General features: G+C 38.7%; 1 protein-coding gene across 2 annotated transcripts in view; it reads left to right on the top strand.

The window, feature by feature from the left end:
- CDK14 (cyclin dependent kinase 14) overlaps positions 1-19,934 on the top strand; it is a 308,561-nt gene that overhangs the window by 16,803 nt on the left and 271,824 nt on the right. Inside the window, exon 1 of one of the 2 annotated variants that reach the window (XM_090142825.1) lies at positions 11,586-13,223. The exons of the other annotated variant lie outside the window; for it this stretch is intronic. Coding sequence (XP_089998951.1) covers positions 13,194-13,223 — 30 coding nt within the window. The 5' untranslated portion in view covers positions 11,586-13,193. Of the gene's footprint in view, positions 1-11,585; positions 13,224-19,934 lie in introns of those variants that run through there. 2 annotated transcript variants of the gene reach the window in all.

Here is a 19,934-nt window from a genome sequence, read left to right as displayed (position 1 = left end):
TCTGTTTCTTTCCCTCCCTAAGCCCCTAGCACTTGATACTCTACGAGAGCAATGAAGAGCTTATTGCTGGTTCAGGTTTTTTCCGCTTGCATAATTTTACCTCTCCTATTTCACTGAGGAATTTTTTATTAATATGCGTAGTATCTGCGTTTAAGCTTCTCATCTCTGCTCTCTTCAGCTGGTTATTTTCAAAAGCAAGAGGCTCTGAGAAAGCAACCTATAGATGGAAAACATCTGTATTTATGAAGACTGAAATGACTACATGCATTTAGCAGATATAAAGCTTCTCTCTCCTGGAATTGCTCCCTCATAGCAAACGTGCAGTTATTCTGAGGTTCCTGATGATTTGTCTGGAAAGAGGAAATAACTGCTGCTGCAAGAATGAGAATAGAAGTAAGATTTATCAAAGGAGGAAAGTTCTGCTTTGCGTCTTGATTTTTCTTTTTCTAAAGGATGCTTGCAAAGCTTGGAAGGATGGCTTTCAGAGGAGAACAAACAGCTTTCTTTAATCTGTGTGCTGATTAGCTGTGCTTTTAGGTAGTACAGTGGAGAGGGGAAGAACTGATGTTAGCATGTGGTTCTTCCTCCTAGGGAAAGAGGGAGTGTCCCATCACATATATTACTGAGTGTATGTTTGTTTTTCCTGGTTTTCTAATTTTGTTGTTGTTCAGATATGTTTCAGCCTTTCCTGAAGTACAGATTATCTGATACCTCTGCATGTCAGCCTAATCCTGACACATTCCCAGTTTTGGCCCTGACATTTGCATGAAGAAATGCTATGTGGAAAAAAATAGCCATGGACCCAGAGTGTGGCCAAAATTATTCATCTCATTAGTTTTCAGCAGGACTCCTGGTTGCCATTGCTTGCTTTTTCCTGGATTTCTAGGAATGATTCTGAGATTTGGTGACGATAATGGTGTTGTATTCCTAATGGAAAAGGGGTTATGTTCTCATCAACATGAATGTAACACAATCAAATGACTTGTGTGTTCAAATGTGTGGCATCCCTTTATTTCAGTTTTCTGTCTGAGATGGGCATGTGGTCACATACGTAACTTCAAAGTGTAAGCTGCTTTATGTTAACTGGCATTTATCTGGAGTTACACCCCTTAACATACTGTTACTGTGGAGCTGCCATTCTGTCATAGTAGCTTACATCCTGCAAACTTGTTCTTGAAGCTTGGTCTTGGGTGCCAAACTTTTTCAATAGAAGAGTTCAAAAGATTGTACTCATTATGCTAAAAATATGGTACCCGTAGGCTCCTACTTGATCAAACTTAGAGATGCTTTAGAACTGGGCCATAATTAATTGTACAGTAAAACAGAATTATTATTAATTTATGTTTATAAGAGAAGGGACTAAGTTATGTTCATTCTTTGTACAGTTTTGGAAAAGAGAAACATGCATTAATAAACAACAAGACTGTAATTAATTAATGATCCCCTAGAGAAGGTTTGCTCCCAAAGTAGCTAATTACTGTGTAAAATACTAAAAAAAATTAATCCCAAAGCAAATCATGCAAAATCAGCCATGGGGTAGTGAATTGTAGTGATTGTTTTTTGTTTTAATGTCTCAAGTTAACAACTGAGACAAATGATGAAATGCAAAACAAAACTCCAGTGCTCAGGTGCATTTTGGCATTTCTAATTAATAGGATCTTAGCTGTGCACTAAAAAAATATCATAAAGATCTTAGTAGAATTAGTATGAGCTATAGACCTCTTGCCATCACTTTTTGTTACTGATGGAAGATCCAGACAGGTCCTAAATATCAGTCCTCAACTTCATCATTCTCTAATTTTTCTGTTGTCTGTCATCAATCTTCTGGTGAGTCTTGCTTTTCTCCTTTTTCAGACAGAAGTGAAAAGATCTAGAATTCTATCACTAAAGTACATTTCAGAAGCTTATTGTTGTATTGGCTACTTCATGATGTCATCAGCTTAGGTACCAGTTAACGAACAGGTCATCGTGTGTTTCTCAATTGGCAACTGAAGTAGATTTTGTTATTGGCTTCCAAAATCATAGGGATTTTTTTTTTTTTTTTTTTTTTCAAATAATAAAATGCACTCTGCTTTGTGCACCGAGAATTTCACTGACTTCCAAGAAAATGCATAGATACGTCAAAAACTTGCGTGCTTGTAGAATCAGAGCCTTGATTCATAAAATGGTATTTAGTAAGAAAAACAGGCACAAGGTAGTAATTTTTCTGTTGAAAACAATGGTTATTGCACAGATAAATGTTAGAAGCACTGGTTGATATCTGACAAGAGGTGCAGAAGTGATTAACATGACAACGTAGAAATCATGTCATAAATATTTTTGTCCCTTGCAACTGCAGCATGCATATAAACTAGACTTTTGGATACTCTGTAGTGTGCTTTATGAAAGAAAATATTTCTTTTCATTATGGAGAGAAAATTATATCTTACATAAGTTTTCCGTACAAAGTCTCCATAATTCTACTTCAGCCTAACTGATATGTACTGCTTCTGTACGATTTAAATCAAGCTCTGATACATCCTCACTTCCCTTTTCTTCCCCACTCTTAAATCTTACATGGCTTACTAAGAACGAATGAAATCGTCCCTACACTTATTTTAGACAATGAGTTTTCTCACCCTGCAACTATTTATAAATCTCTGTAACATATATCAGTCTGTATGTAGTTATATAAATCTCGCTCTGTTGTCTATTCATATAATAAAAAGTGCATAATACATTATTATAATACTATATAATAATTATATATTAAATATACATATTATAAAATCACTGGTTATAAACAAATGTGTGTTTAAGAAACAACTAGGACATCAGAAATATTTATGGTGTTATTTTTTTTCATTCCTTAAAGGTAATGACTTAGAACCAAATCTGTTCTCAAATATAATTGAAAATTGGGCATTGGTTCTAACCCTATTCAAACTAGTTTAATCTGAAGATGAATGTAAATACAAAATAAATTACTGTCTATGAATCACAGAATGGCCAGAATTGGAAGGGACCTCAAGGATCATAAATCTCCAACCCCCTGCCACATGCCAGGGCCACCTACTTCCCCATTTAATACTAGAGCAGGCCAGGGCCTCATCCAATCTGGCCTTGAACACTTCCAGGGATGGGGCATCCACAACCTCTCTGGGCAGCCTGTTCCAGTACCTCACCACTCTCTCTGTAAAGAACTTCCCGCTGACATCCAACCTAAATCTCCCCTCTCTCAACTTAAAACCATTTCCCCTCGTCCTGCAGTTATCAACCCTTCCAAAGTGTTGATTCCCCTCCTGTCTGTAGGCTCCCTTTAGGTATTGAAAGGCTGCAATTAGATCACCCCGCAGCCTTCTTTTCCCCAGGCTGAACAAGCCCAGCTCCCTCAGCCTGTCCTCATAGAAGAGGTGCTCCAACCCTCTGATCATCTCTGTGGCCCTCCTTTGGACCCTCTCCAACAGTTGCCTGTCTTTTTTGTACTGGGGGCTCCACACTTGGATGCCAGTATTCCAGATGGGGCCTCACAAGAGCAGAGTAGAGGGAGACAATCACCTCCCTGTCCCTGCTGGCCACCCCTCTATTGATGGAGCCCAGGATACCATTTGCCTTCCGAGCTGCAAGAGCACACTGCTGGCTCATGTTAAGTTTTTCATCTATCAAGACCCCCAGGTCCTTCTCCACAGGGCTGCCCTCGAGGACCACTCCTTCCAGTCTGTAGGGATGCCTGGGATTCCCCCAGCCCAAGTGCAAACTCTGCACTTTGCCGTGTTGAACCTCATCAGGTTCACCCAGGCCCACCTTTCTAGCCTCTTGAGGTCCCTCTGAATGGCATCCCTTCCTTCAACCATGTCTACCGCACCACTCAGCTTGATGCCATCAGCAAACTTGCTGAGGGTGCACTTGATTCCATCATTGATGTAATTGATAAAGATGTTAAAGAGCACCGGTCCCAAGACAGAGCCCTGGGGGATGTCACTCATTACCAGTCTCCACCTGGACATAGAGCCATTGATGACCACCCTCTGTCTGCGGCCTGTCAACCGCAGTTTCTTATCCATCGAGTGGTCCACCCATCAAATCCACATCCCTTTGATTTAGAGATAAAGATGTGGTGGGGGACCGTGTCAAAGGCCTTGCTCAAGTCCAGGTAAATGACATTGGTCGCCTTTCCCTTGTCCACTGATGCCGTCACTCCATCATAAAAGGCCACCAGATTGGTCAAGCATGACCTTCCCCTGACAAAGCCATGCTGGCTGTCTCGGATCACACACTCATTCTTCACGTGATCAAGCATGTCGTCCAGGATGATCTGTTCCATGATCTTCCCAGGCACAAAGGTGAGACTCACCGGCTTGTAGTTCCCAGGGTCCTCCTTGCTCCTTTTCTTGTAAATATGAAATGATGTATTCAGACTACAGATACTCATGTTTGGCAGGTTGTGTCTTGACTTGGTCATTTCATCCTGCCTTTATCTGTTAAACATATTCTATATAAACTTTACCATCTGTGTGCTTGATATAAAAGACTTTTCTCATGTTAGCAGGAATGATTTGGTAGGGGAAGCTAGCAGCTGTGTTGCTAGTGTGTTCTCAGCTTTTATAGACAGGAGATGTGCTGATCTGCTTCTATGGTTTTACGGTGGAGCTCTGAAAGAGCTGAGGAGGTGACACAGAAGGACTTGTGCATGTTCCTCCTTTGTATGCCTATGAAGAAAGGGGTCACCATTTCCTTCTTTGCTCCCACTTTCTTTGCTAATCTGTTGAGGTGCCTTCTGGAGTCTGTTTGGGAAGGCGTTGGAGCTGGAGGAAATGAGACAAACTGTTATGGGGATATGGAACAGCTGTGTTGTAAGGAGAAATTCAATAGTCTTGGGTTGTTAAGTCTCGGAAAGACCACCAAGGGTGAATATGACAGATGTGCAAAATTCTGAATGATGTGGATGAAGTGATTAAAAATAAATAAGAAAGAGATTTATTTTTTTTTTCTGTGGAGAGAATTAATTGAATTCTCATCTCATCACCCCATGTTGCTGTCTGGCTTCCTGTAGTAAAGGTGCACTAGGGCCTGTTCTGGAGGCAAAAGCCTTCACAGGGCTTGGCGTTTGTGGGATTTTTCCCAAGATATGGAAGAACAAAGCGTGTCTGGGCAGCAAGGCAGATGTTGGAGGAGGGGACAAATGAAAGCCATCTGGAGGTGTCTCTCACTGGAGGGCGTGTGCTCTCAACACAGACCAGAGAACTTATCTATTGAGTGTTGGAGAAAGCAAACTGAGCTCAGTGGTTCAATCCAATATTGGCTTTCATGTTTGGGTTTTATTGCTCAGAGCTAGGCACATCTAACAATTGCAATGACCAGGTAGCATTTTCCAGAGATAATACTGTTAAACAATACTACTTCTGGTGAAACTCCAGGCTTAGACATAGCTATGCATTGGTTAATCTTTTGCAGTTCTTGACTTATCTTTCTCAGATACATGGAATAAGTGAAGAGAACAAAATAATTTTTTTCCTGGAAAGAGTTGTCTCCTGATAGTCCACCTAATCTATTGAGCTGCTAGCAAACTCAGTGCAGTACAACGTGAAGCCAAGAAACAAGAGTGAAGAGAACAATGAAAAAAAGATGGAGTATAGTGAAGGCATCTGGGTGTTTTTTTCCGTGGAGAGAAAAAGTCATGTCACTGAAGTATGATTCAAAATGTGACTTCATTCTCTGCAATTTTGTGAGCATTACAGGAGCTGCTGCATAATAAACTGCTTCCTTATCATTAAAATTATTTCTGCTTTCCTAAAAATTCTTCAAGACTTGAAAATAAAACAAAACTACTTTCCTTCAGCTCCTCTTACTAGTTTTTCTATTTCTATTCCTACTAGGAATAATTTCATCAACATCTTGGTTTCCTGTGCATTATTTTCAAATGGGACCATAGGGGCTTACATTAATTTGTTTGTTTTCTGTTTCCTTCAAGCTCTGGAATCTCTGTAGGCATTTCTCTTGTGTGTTTGTGCATATGTACATTTTTGTTTAATTTCAGGTTTTGGGTAAAGGTTCCTTTGCTTTAGAGGTGTAATAAACTTAACTCTTCTAGCACAGAAATAAACATTTTATCTGTACTTCGAAGTACTGAGATTTCTAATGCTTTTTTAGTTTGTAGCAGGATAAAAGACTTCCTTTCTGCTACTCTCAAAAAAGATCTAGCCCACCGTAGAAAAACTGACAGTGCTTCAGCCTTCATATTTTACAGCCCAGTTGGATTTTGTGATCACCAGATAACTTTGTCTTGGGAATGTGAGGAGGCACATCTATCTATGATTTTGGTACTGAAAAAGAATAGTAATAGTAAAATGTTAGCTTATCTAAAACAATTGGAGGGGGAAAGGGACATTTTTAAACACTGGAAAAATTTTGATCGGCCTAATTATGTTTTTTTTTTGTTTTGTTTTGTTTTGTTTCTGATTTCTTTGAGAAATAGTAAAGTTTCATATTTAACAAGGTTCATGTTTGAGCTTTGACCTCTTTCCTGCTGTTGGGTTTGTCATCTGTATTTTAAAATTTTATTTTGTATCTTTTGTGTTTAAGTATCTTACTTGTAGCTCTTTGTCTTAGTTTCAGCAGGGACAGAATTGTTTTCTTTAGAATGTCTGGTACCGTGCTGTTGTGGTTCTAGGAGAGAAACAGTGTTGGGAACACAGTGATGTTTACAGTTCCTGCTAAGCAGTGCTGTACAGATCCAGATCCATTCTCAGCAAAGGGCCCAAGGAGCAAGGAGGGAAAAGAATCACGACAGCTGACTTTAAGTGGCCAAAGAGATACTGCATACCATATGATGTCATGCAGAGGCAGTTTTGAAGGGAGGTAAGAAGGTATCTTGCTCTCTTATGCTGCCCACAGGGTGAGATGGGTGCTGGTGAGCAATTGCTTGTGCATCACCTGTTATATATGTTTATATGCATATATATACATATATTCATCATAATTATTATCCTTTCCTTCTCTCTATCTTAGTAAACAATTTTATCTGAACCCATGAGTTCTATTTTTATTTTTATTTTTATTTTTATTTTTATTTTTATTTTTATTTTTATTTTTATTTTTATTTTTATTTTTATTTTTATTTTTTTTCTATTCCCCCCATCCCACTGGGGGGATAGAGCAACTGTGTGGTTCTGAGCCACACACTGGGTTAAACCACAACACACAGTAATGTATTATAGGCTATTGCATATGTCAGGCAGTTCAGTTTATGTACAGTGTATGTATATCTACATTTACAGAATCACTTTCATTTCCTGTTCTCTTTATGTTGGTGCTTATGCTTAAGAGTACTGCATGTCTCAAATTGGCATTTTTTTTAAATGAGGCTATTAGTTCTTGATTTCTGCTCTGTTGTGTTGTTGACATTTTTGCAGTGTTGGTGATGTTTGCACTGTTACTGGTAGTGGGCTGCTAGCTCTGCCGTTGTTATCTAGCATTTGCGTGAGCTCATAAGTATGCAGTAAGACAGTTCTGTATAGAAAAACTTAGTCTGAAAGAAAATCATACTATAATTTGTGTTGGAAGGAACCTCAGAAGAAAAGCAACACAAAGAAACCATTGATGCTGTGTGAGCAGTGCTCGAACATTGGGGTGTAACCAGCGCTGTTTGGTCTCAGAGGTAAACAGCAGCAGTGTGCAGGCTGCTATGAAGAAAATAAACTCCATCCCAGCCAGACCCACTACAGCTTGCTTAGTTTTTGAGGTGATGTTGTAACAAACATCAGCAGGCAACTTACCAGAGCTCTTAAATGTATTGGAAGGGCACTAACTCAGGCAATGCAGCCAGGTCGGAAGCTCCTATTCTGAGTGCACTACTTTAAATGTGGTACTCCAGAACAAGAAGTTGGCACAAGTGCTCTGTGGTGGCTTGCTCTAAAGCTTCAGGAGCAAAACTGCCTTGCTGGAAGAAGGCAGGCCTAGAGTTCTGGACAAAAGATCTCAGACTGCCAAAAAAGTGAGAAAAAAACATTCTAGTTCCCTTTCATTTGTGAAGCAAAGCTACATTGTCAGAACATCCGTAGTTGTTTGCAGATCAGAAGAGAAACAGTTGACTCATTCATGTCTTCTAGCATAATGGTATCTCATATCTGTGCTCTCTTATCTGCCTGCTTTTTTTTTTTTTTTTTTTTTTTTTTTTTTGGACTTTAGAGTGCTGAATAACTTGCATTCAAGACAAAATATTTAGGGAACACCAAGTATTGCACACAACTACTTATATAGAGACTGTGTTAAAGGGAAAAATAAAATGTATTGTGATGGAACATCTGTCAACAGGAAAGAAGAAAGGAAGGAGTGTGGCTTCTCCCTTTCTTTTATTAGTACAAGGGTTGGGGGAAAAATATGGGGAGGACCACAGAGTTTTCTTCAGACATCCACTGAAAGATCAAAATTCTTAAGAAGGTGAGTGGTGATCAAATTGGCAAATGGAAGGTTAAGAGAAATTTAGAGACAGTGAAACCAAAAATAAGATATTATTATGCTCCTGTAGCATTTGGTCTCCAGAATCTCAGAAACAATGCAGGAGGAAGGGATGGTTGTAAATGTGGAAGAACAGTATAGGTATTGGGAGCTACTGATTGTTTGGACTAGAAATGTTTGGACTGGAAAAGACAGCTTAATGGCCAATATGGTGGAATTTGATAAAACTGAGAACTGCATTGGTGAAGAACGCTGGGAATTATCTATTAGATGTCCCAACAAAGAACTGGGGGTACTAAAATGACATTCCATTAGCCAACGGAATTTAAAATGTGTGGAAAGAATGCTTTCTATATAATACGTGACTAAGCTATGGAGCTCACTGTCACAGAATGAAGAGACATTGAAGTTGAGGTAGGTTCAAAAATCAATTGAATGCTGTTTCTGTACTTGATGGGAAAGGCTGTCCAACCCAAGTTCCTTGAGCTATACCTTGAATGTGCTTGGTTGGACCAAGACTGGCAAGGCAGAGCTGCCTGGCTGGCCGGTATGCTTCTCATGTTCAATCCTCAGAGGCAGGAACCTGAGGTAGGAGGGCTTCTGGTTGGATCAGATGTGACTGTACTTTTGCAGAACATTTGGTACAAGCTGAAGAGACCCAATAAAGGGGAAGTAAAAGGATACAGAGCAGAATTATGGGAAACCTGATGGGTAGGAAACAGTGCTTAAGAAGTTGCAGAGGAATGGGACTGTGGAGGAGAGGAAGGCCTGTTGAACTGACAGATACCATAAAACACATTTTCCCCTAGCACTAGAAGAAGATATTGAGCCTTCCCTGTTCTTTGTTGTATAAGAAAATAGAAAGGTATTACTTTTTTCTAATACTTCCTCTATATAAATTTATGTAGCAAGTGTCACTTGAGTTGATACAAGAGTTGCTAATACTAACCTCAGTTGTGAAACACAGGGCAAGGTGTGAAGTTGCTCAAAGCCCTGTTTGCCTTATTTTAATTGGAATGGAAAAGCCCTTGCTGCTGGTTTCTAAGGAGATACTCCCCAAAGCTGGGTAGGCTTTTGATACTGACATTTCCCCAAGTGTAAGAATTGGAATTCACAACCAAGAATGTGGCATACAAGAATGTGATATATTTTCTTGTTTGAAGTCAGAGGGGTCTATTAGGGGGTGGCTAGAGATGGAGAACATTCATAATTCTTGATGATCTGCTTCTGTCTGTAGAATTTAAATGGAAATTGTTTCCAGAGTATGTTGGTAATTTGCAGTATTTTTGCCCATGTTGTAAGAAACAATTACTATTTCCACTTCAGATAGTGCACTGAAATACAGGAAGATGAAGTAATTTAAGCTGAAAATGCATAGCTGAGGATTGAATTTGGATTTGGCATAGCCTACTGAGACAGCAACTGTTTCTTCAATATAAGTCTTGAAGGTGGAGTGAACCAAAATTTTATTACCCTAAGGTAAAAAAGCAGGAAAAGGAGAGAAGGTTGAGAATGGTTCTTTGCATGTGCACGCATAAGGAGGAAATATCTTGAAGAGTGATTAAGCACTTGAGAAATGTCATTTGATCAAGGAATGGAGTTTCTGACATGAAGCTCTAAATGTGGTATAATCACATCAGCACTCAAACTGCTAGGATGAATGACTCCTTGAATTGTTTTAATTTTGTCTGAGAGTCTTGTCATTTGGGAGCTCCAGCAGACAAGAGACAAATCTCTATTCCCAGTACTAGAAAGAAGAGCAAGAGTTCATGCTTTATATAGCATCTTATTTCAAATGCATTTTAATATTTAATATTAAAATAATATTAAAAGAAAAAAACAATTCCCATTAATTAATGAGAAAGAAACATTAACTGTATTTGAAGGACCTTTGCCCAGAAAGAAATCTGAATTCTAAAACATGTACATATAATCAGAAATCCATGTGTTACAGATGTAGGTGAACCACTGTAGCATTTGTGCATGATATTTGAAAGAAAATGAGTGTGAGATGTATGTTCTGACAGATTGCCTATCCTAAATCTTCATCTGCAATGCTTGTTTTTATATATTTCTTGTCATCTTTGCACTGTACTTTGTTTGGTACTGCATAGATATTAAAGGTGTGAGCAGGCATCCTAATGAGTTCCTGTCAAGTGTATGCAAAGTTACTGAGAGGAGAAAGGACACCTTGGCTCTTATAAATTAAATCTGAAAGAATTTTCTAATACAGCAGAAAGGCTGGTTTGTCTTTAAAGATTGAAATAAAAGTTGAGAATTGTGGGAATGATTTCCAAGTTCCTAAAAGGGGCAGTCTGTCTATCCCAGTAATCTAGAAAATGATCTTCCTAGATGAATTGCTTGAAAAGTGTATCAATTTTTAAAATGTGATGGTAGGAAGCTGTTAACTGATTTATTACGGTTAAGTTAGTATATGAATGTAGGTTGCAAGTGACAACAGTTTGATTGATTGACAATATTGTTTTCTTAGCAGATAAACAGGGATAAGGTCACTTCATCAATGTAACTAGCAAGTGTATTTTTGGTGAGATTCAGGCAACAGAGTAGCGATATATCACTTGCCTGTTCTGATTTCCTACCAGTTGTGATCCTGAGAGCTCATCTCTGGTGGAATTACTGAGAGAAGGCAGTGAATTTAGATTTCTGAACCTTTTCTAGCTAAAAGTGCTTTGTGCAGAAGGATATGATTTTCTGTTTTACTTTCACCACTAGCTTCAGTATGCAGAAAACAAGAAATGTGCAGGACTGGAATGGAGATTTTACAAAATGAGGATTTGAAAGCGATACCTAAAATTACTCTTGAAGTATTTTACCATTTCTTTTCACACGTTTCGGGTAGTATGGAAAAGTACTGCTACTTCAACGTGTTTATCAATGTGTTTCAAAATACTTTCTTTTTTGTGTGTGTGGTTGTGTTTTGAGGTTGATTGCTACCTTCAGCAAAAATCATCAATTTTCTTGTCTAACAGTTTCATTGCGATAATGTCTCCCTGCTTTTCTTTGGTTTCTCAATCTAAAGACACAAGTAAATGTGTCTTTAAAAGAGTAAAAAAGTGGATGGATTCTTTTTCTTTTTCTTTTTCTTTTTCTTTTTCTTTTCTTCTTCTTTTTCTTTCTTCTCATTTAAGTACAAACACCTATTTTTTAAAACTAGACGGGCAGATTGGAGCATTTCTCCATCAGTTGAAGGTATGCAGGATGCAGTGATTATATACTTATGAGGGGAGTACAGCTGGGACAGATGCTTGCTCAGATAATAAGTGTATCCTGAGATGTTTGTTTCTTTTTCTATTTTCCCCTGACTCTTCTGGGGATCATGAGCCATTTGAGAAGAGCTATACGTGCTTTGAAAGTAAAACATTTGCCTAAGTACTTCTGCAAACTGCATAAATAAACTAGACTTGGCAGAAGAACTTCAGAGCAGGTTTATGGCTGGGGAGACTTACTGCCACTTCCTTCAGTTTTGGAGCACTAGCAAGGCCCCTCTAGGATTTATGAATGCTTAATTTTTCTAAGACTGTGTGTGTGTATAGACTGCTTTCATTACTAAACATAGCGCATGGGAAAGAGCAGGAACAAGACACTATCATTTATTTCTCCCACCAGTGAGCTATGCTTTGAAGCATAAAGCAGATTCTCTTGTAGCTTTGCTCAGCATATTAGAAAACAAATAGACAAAAGCCTTATTTCCAGCACGGAAGGCAAAGGGAAGAGGGAGATGGGTAACCAAAGGTAGTTGGCCTGGTGGTACTGCTGGAAGAAAGGGAGTGATGGGGAGCATGTGGGGAAACTTGGATGCTGAGGCACTAGCTGGATATGTGTATGGAGGCTTTTATTAGCGTCTTGCAGGCTTTCTCTTTCTGAATCATAGTATGCATGGAGATGTCTGTGAGAAAATATATCCTGCAACCTTTTGTAGCTTACCTGTGAAGCAAGGCAGCTCATGGGAGGGATATCAGAGATGTCAGTTCTGCTGTCTAAAGCAATTTCCTCTGAATCCTTCACAAGAAGTGAGCAAAACAGAACTGGTATCACTTCATGAAAAGGAGCCACTCTGGAAAAGATGCTTTGATTCTGTTCTTAGAGTAGTGAGCCATTTATTTTGCATCTCTGGAAGCTAGAGAAAAAATATCAAGGGTACTTCATTAAGAGGTGTGTAGTCAAGCAGGTACAAGTATGATTTTGCATTTTGGCTTCTTTCCTAATCCAAAACCAGCTGGTGAAGTCATTCAGATGGAGCTGTGCCCCATTTGAGGCTTGGTGCTGAAGTGCATCCTGTGCTTTAGCAAGGCCACTCACTTCCTCCACCAGGCATTGCTACAATAAGTGGTTTACCTTGGCACTAGATTTGCAATCTCTTGCCCCCCCGGCTGTCCTCAGTTGTAAAGCTGTCACTAATTGGTCCAGAAAAGTGGTGCTAAAAAAAAAGATGTGCTAAAATCGCTTGCATCTATGGAAGTGGGGGTGACTCCAATCAGGAGTCCTCAGCAATGCCTCCATGGTGAATCTGCATCAGGTCACAGGGGCTGGGGCTTGGAGAGTCAAACGTGGCTGATTATTGAAGAGCTGTTAGCAGCTGTGTGCTAAGCACCTGATAGGAACGCCTTGCAAGTGTACACAGCTGCAAACCTGGGCCTAATCTCAGCAGAGTAGGTGTAAATGGGATTAAGGGAAGCATCCCTTCTCTAATAGCTGGCTAGACGAGTCATAAGCATAGGTATGCAATAAACTTCTGGATGGAGCTGCAGAATGTAATTCTCTCCAAGGTAACTGCTTTGAGGAATCTAAATCTGTAGAAATGGGTTCTGGGCTGTGTGTGTTCTTTTGCATCCCTTATCTATGTGGTGTCAGTTGTTGCCACGGCTTTGCAGCACTCAACTAACTGTAAGTCCAGGTAGTACTTTGTTCTTGTATTTCACTGCCGCAATATTCATACGGTGTTGGTCTCCTGCTGACAAATCTTTAATAGCAACTAGCCAACTAAAGGGCTTTTTTGGCTGAGGTGGCAGAGCCTTTCAAACAGAAGCCCAGCCTCCAAACCTGGACAACAACTGCTCTGTCTGTGCCAAATACATCTTGTTTGTGCTTTTCTTCTCAAATGTGGTAATTGAAAGCTTCATCATGTGAAGGATTGCATTTATTTTACTCATGTTACTAATCTGTGCAATTTAACAGCAAGCAGGGACATAAACTTCATTAAGATCCAGATGACAGAAAAAAAGAAATTGGCTGAGGTCCCTCTCATTCTAATAGTACTGAAAATAAGTGGCACTGGGAAATACAAGAGTGCGTTCAGTTAAGATTACAAAAGCTGCTGTTCTTTGCTGATTCCTGCGTTTAACCTGAGGTGGTGGTATAGCAGTGTGAGACATCTTCCACTTCTGTAGTCAGTATCCCTCAATGTTTGTCTGCTGTGCATTTAATTTAATTTTTTTTTTTTTTTTTTTTTTTTTGCTTGGTTGTTCTGGAACTGAAGCTAAAAATTAGTCTTTAACAAAGCCAAGCGTCCCTTGCCTGCAGCTGCCAGCACTGGGCTGCAGTAAGTGGGTGCCCTGTCTGTGACAGGGGAAGGATGGTGAAGAAGCCAGTAGTGTTCAAGGCTTCACACATACATGGGTTTTGTGTGTGCTCACAGGCTTTCTTTTGATGCCGAGTGTAGTATGTTCACTGTAATCACAAGTATTTGTTTGAATGGATCCATAGACCTTCAGTGTAACAGCTTTTATCAAATGGTTGAGGAAGAGGACTGACAGAATACAATAGTACCAATAGATTTCAACAACTAAGTGTTTTTAAACTAATTCATTAAATTCTGGGGGGGAATAATTTTACTACCTTCGAGCAACAATTCTTGTTGCAAAAGTTACTCTATAGTGAGATGGAAGATCAAGACCTATTTACAGCTGGTAACTACATGACATTCAAATAACATTGATTATTCTTAGTTGTGATGGATCAAATAGTTTTCTTGTGCTGTTGGATTTGAGGATATGATTTCTTACCATACATTAGTGTAGAAAGCAGGTTATCGTGGTTTAAGAGAGAGTTACATAGAAAGCTGCATGTTTCTGTTCTGCTCAAGTGAATTCATTTATTTTGGAGAACAGACTACACAGCCTCTAAGTAGAATATACACTGATTTGCTGATTATTCTTAAAAAGGGAAAGTGATTTTTTGCAATGGTGAAAATAAAGGAGTACGCATTCTAAATTTGATTTTGGGAGTATACAAAAGGCAAGGGTTACAGGTAGGGAAAAAGTTGTCTTATATTAGCTTATGCAGTAACTGATTTAAAAGGTGTACTCAGAGCAGAGTAGTATCTAAAATATAAATGATATCCTGCTTTTGTTTAGCATAATGAAATGCTTTTTTTTTTTTTTTTTCTTAATGGGGAGAAAGTACACAAGAATGCAATTAAAAGGCATGGAAGTAGTTATGAAAACTAGGATACTATAATTTGCTTTATGTTTATAAGTAGAGGAAACTGCTTTATCAGCAGGAAAAGAAAAAATGGTGAAGGCATGAAGAAGCCTGGAATGTTTCTTGTATAAGGGCATTTTGTGAAAATATTGTTTAAGCAGTGAATAGGTTCCTGCTAAGTTCAAACTCCTCTTTCCCCTCCCCTCCCCCTTTCATTCAGGTCTGGCTTTGAGATCTGTTGTCCAGCTGCTGGAACACATCTGGCTCCAAGTTTATGTAATTGGTTATGAGAACTTGAAATGTATTAATTACCAGAACATCTTTAGTGCCACAGTTATATAATACTGAAACACTTCCAGTTTGCATACAGCTGTATTTCTTTTTCTTTTGTTGTAGATAGATGAGGCTGAGGTAGATTAGATTAGTATGTCTAGTGGTCATCATATGGCATGTGTTCTTTAGGAAATTACTTAGCCCAAGCAGTTTAAAACTGTTAGCTCTGGAAGCCAAGTTTTTAGCTGTTGCATCTGATGTCAGTATCTGTGATATGGTTTCTTCATGTGTTGAAGAATATGTTTGATTTGTTTGCTGTTTGGAGCAATTTTTCCAGTATAGAATCCCTTTAAAAATAACTGTAAGAAGGGAGAAGAAATAGAGCTCTTTCCTGGGGATTACTTTTTGGGAGGGATGCACATGTTTTAAAACTCAGTGAACTTAACAAACTACAACTTAATGAATTAGTATATTTAAGAAGTTTTAGTACAGAAGATAGATAAAGTAGTCTGTATTTGTTGTCAGGACAGGTTATGCCAATGAACTGGGATGGTATTTGATGTATGTCAGGGAGGAGTCAGTTTTGTGTCAACACATTACTGTAGAGTGGCAAAATAGAGCATGTAAAATGTATTTTTTTCCTTCCTATAAAATTATTTTTCTAGTTGACAGAATAGAGCCATGAAACTAGATGTGCATGTATTTGGCTGATTGAGTACATTAAATGTGAATTAAATCTTGTGACTAGAGCTGGAAAATTTACTTGTGTCCAAGGTGCATTGATTTAATTAGGTAAGTATATTTTTTTGATGTTGGAAAGTCTGATATGCAGTTGGGTATGTTATACCGTGGGTACTACCTCAAAAACAAAGAAATAAACAATAGGAATCTCCTGTTGAAAATGAATTCTTTAGTTTGTGCTTTGTAAAGTTGTTGTAATCTCCAGGGCAGTTCTTTGTTCCTGCTTGTATCCTCTTTGGATATAAAATATTGTCTTGACAGTAATTTGTGGGCAAAAGAGCTGTTTTGTTTCTGTATTTTTTTTCTACATTCTGTTCTTGAGTGTGCATGTCTCAACCCCTTCACCTTAAAAAAAAAAAAAAAAAAAAAAGGCAAAACTTATTTGTGGAGAATGTGTTCTTTTGGTGTTTAGTATCAAGTTCAGCCAACAGTGTTTGAACTGTTTTGTGTGATGTGTGAAAGAAAAAGAGGTAGGTCAATAGTGAGCAAACTGATTCCTATAAAATATTTCTACAAATACAGTTAAAGCAGATATGGAATACATCATTCTCAAGTCCTATATGAAGTGAGGAGGATTACTGCCCACACAGTAACTCTGAGAACCAGTTGTGTTGTGATCATTGCCTTCATATCTATACAGTGTGTAATTATAAACAGATAGTTTATCTACTAGATCACTCTTAAAACTGAAATTATTGCAACTAGATAAAGCATTTTCAAATTGTGAAGCAGATTGTGATTCATCTTTTTTTCCCCTCCATAGTTTGTTAGTCAGTGTAAAGATGACCTATTCCTGTTATGTTGCCATTTACAAGTTGGTTACTGCCTACCTCTCCTTACTACTACAATCAACGAACCTTGTCTTCCCCCCAGCTTTGCTCTGCAATGGTAACAAACAGCAGTTGGATTCTAAACTTTTCCAATTTTCATATTTGTACCAAAATCTTTAATTTCACCTAATGGCCACTCTGGATACTAAGTGAGAAAGAAGGGGACAGACTCTTTAGCTGGGTCTGTTGTGATAGGACAAGAGGAAATGGTTTCAAACTGAAGGAAGGGAGATTTAGACTGGATATAAGGAGGAAGGTTTTACAATAAGGGTGGTGAGACACTGGCACGGGTTGCCCAGAGGTGGTGGATGCCCCATCCCTGTAGACAGTTAAGATCACACTGGATGGGGCTCTGAGCAACATGATCTAGCTGTAAGTGTCCCTGCTCATTGCAGGGGACTTAGACCAGGTGACCTTTAAAGGTCCTTTCTGACTCATGATTCTATGATTTTATGCTGTAAAATTAGGATTAATGGGGATATGAAAGGCTCTGCTGGTCCTCCTTCAGTCAGGCTCCTTGTTTAGCTGTTGGGCATGGCTTTTTTCTCTCTAATGAGAAATCTCCATCTCTTTTATTTTTGGTACAAAGTATTTTGATGTGGCAAAATATAGTATACTTGGAATTGTCAGTAATTATTTTTGCAAGGATATTTTAGGATACAGTAAGCCTAAAGGCTTTTGAGAAGTCTTAATTTTTAATAGTTGTGTCCCTCTCAAAGCATTAAATGTCCTTAATTCACTGTGTATGCAAAATAAATTCAGAAGTATACTGGATAAAGAAAGAAAGTTTTGGAAAAGGAAATGAAAGTGTGAAAAACTTTCTTGGTTACTGTGACTGCATTGCATAATTGTGCAGCAGTTCTTCATAGCATCTTTTAATCTAAATTCATTAACCCAGCTAAAATATACCTTCTAACACGATATTTGATGATGCATTTTCAGGAGCCTTGCTTTTGTTGATTTTTTTTTTTTTTTTTTCTATTTTGACAAAATAATGCAGCATTCCTCCTCTGTCATCAGACATTTTGTGTCCATTGTGTAATGAAACAAGAGTGGGTTGAGATTTCAGCTCCAAGTGTTTATTAAATCATATTAGATAAATACAGAATGTGTTATTTAATACAAGATTTTTATTATATATCTGATGTGATGGTGATGTTTTATGAGCATCTCCTTTCTCTGTTTCTGATTCCATACCAATCCTAATTCTCTCGCTTCCCTTTTAAAATGCCCTTTGTTTCTCTCCTTCTCTCTGTACATCTGGTTGTCCTCCCCATTATCCCCTCCTGCTTGATGGTCTCATTTTTTAAGGCTTTGTTCCACAAAGTACATAATTAGGCAGTAAGACATGACAGGGCATGAATATTGTTGTACTAATTGAGTGAGGGGAGAGAGAAGCTATGGAGAAACAAAACCAGCTGGCACTCAACAAGGATATAATTTGCAATTCATTTAGGAGAAAGCTTGTCCATGGGGTGGAATTTTCATTTAAAATGGCCAAACCCATGCAGCACCTGGATGCTACGGCTTCTCACACAAGGCTTTAATTTGCAGAGGGGCTGAGATATTGCTGCAGCTCCTGCATGTCAGACCTGCCCTGCTCTGTGCTGCTGGTCTGGTGTGACCAGAGGGGCTCTGGAGCCAAAAACCTGTTAACTGCTAAACAGAGATAAATGGCTTCTTTGGAAGCAAGGAGTGTTACAGTGCAAGTGACATTCTTCTGCTGAAGAGCTAATATTAATAATGATGTTCTGGTATTAGCCAAAGTGACTGTGATGTTGTCCGGGTGGCAGTAATTGTAACAGCTATTTTCACTGAAAATGAGCAAAGAAAACAGTAGTGAGCATTTGGTGAGGGCCTGTCTGTATCAAGTATGTTTTGCCTGTGAGTCAGAGAGACATAGAGCAGAACTGCAGTATGGCAGCAGTCACGGTGTCCCAGTAATTGAGGCACAGAGGAGACTCCTTCCAAAATGGAGAAGTAAAAGCTATGGTGACTTCTGTGCAGCTACGTTGTGTCAGACCAAGAACTTTTAAAACAAACACCCTGAATTAATCTCAAACTTTGTCTATTTTCATAGAAATGCTTTGCATTTCAAATGCTGAACAGAAGTGAAGCTGTGGAACGTACCCACGCATGTTTGAAGCAGCTCTGCTTTGGTACATGAATGCCACTGTCTATTAAACATGTAGTTTAACTTTATCCCACGTGTCTGCATAATAATATACTGCTGTCATTGCCTGGAATAGTACAAAACGTAAAGGATCAGAGATGCACTTTATGGCTGCTAATAAACTAGTGAACATTTGGTCTGCTTTTTCAGGCTTTCATATCCTCAACCCGTTACTGGTTTCCAAAAAAAAGCTTTAGTGTTGTATTTCTCAAATCACTGAAGTCCAGAGATGTCATTCAAGAAATAAGACATTTGGGGCATGGCAGTTTTCTTCTTGCTATTCAGTACATCTGTAAGTCTGAAACTTGAAAACATGCAGGTGATCAGGGCAGTTTTCAGTGACTCAGAGAATATCTCGTGTTGGAAAGTATCCACAGGGATCGTTGAGTCTGGCTCCTGGCTATGAAGTGGGAAGTAAACATTCAGCACTGTAAGCTAATTCTAAATGTAGTTTAATTACATGAATGCTGTGCAATGTGCGTATGTATACATAACTTTTACAATGTAAATTAAATTAATGTGTTTGTACATGGTCAGCATAACTCTGGACTCTCACTGCTTACAGCTTTTTTGTTTTAAAAATTATTATTATAAAATAAAAAACAACAAGTTGTGGTGCTGTAGCATCAGAACCATAATAGGAACAAGATTCCTGTGGGCAGTCTTGTCATTCAGAAGAAATTCCGCATAAAACATTCCAACTCCTTCTTAGTAATTATCTTGGGTGCCAGAGGAGGCGCTGGGACCCACTAGACTTTGATGTCTGTTTCTACCCACTTGAAAAGACAGCCTTGTTCTAAGCTGGAATTTAAAGCAAACATGATTGTGTCAGCTCCATATTCCTCCTGTTGGCCAGCTTGCTTTAGGTAGTGTTTTTGACCTTCCAGAACTCCTACATTACACTGATTTTTGTCTTTGCTCATAGGCAGGATAATACTTTGGTCTTCCCAGCTAGTGTCTGTGGGCATTAGCTCATGTGCTGTCACTAATGCTTTAACAAGTCTCCTGCTTCTGTATTTGCATCCAACTTCAACTAGACT

This window comes from Phasianus colchicus, chromosome 6 (genome assembly GCF_987193195.1).
Source record: "Phasianus colchicus chromosome 6, bPhaCol1.hap1.1, whole genome shotgun sequence".
NCBI classification, from domain to species: domain Eukaryota; kingdom Metazoa; phylum Chordata; class Aves; order Galliformes; family Phasianidae; genus Phasianus; species Phasianus colchicus.
Note: the sequence above shows the minus strand (reverse complement) of the source record. Positions and strands in the feature narration are given on the sequence as shown.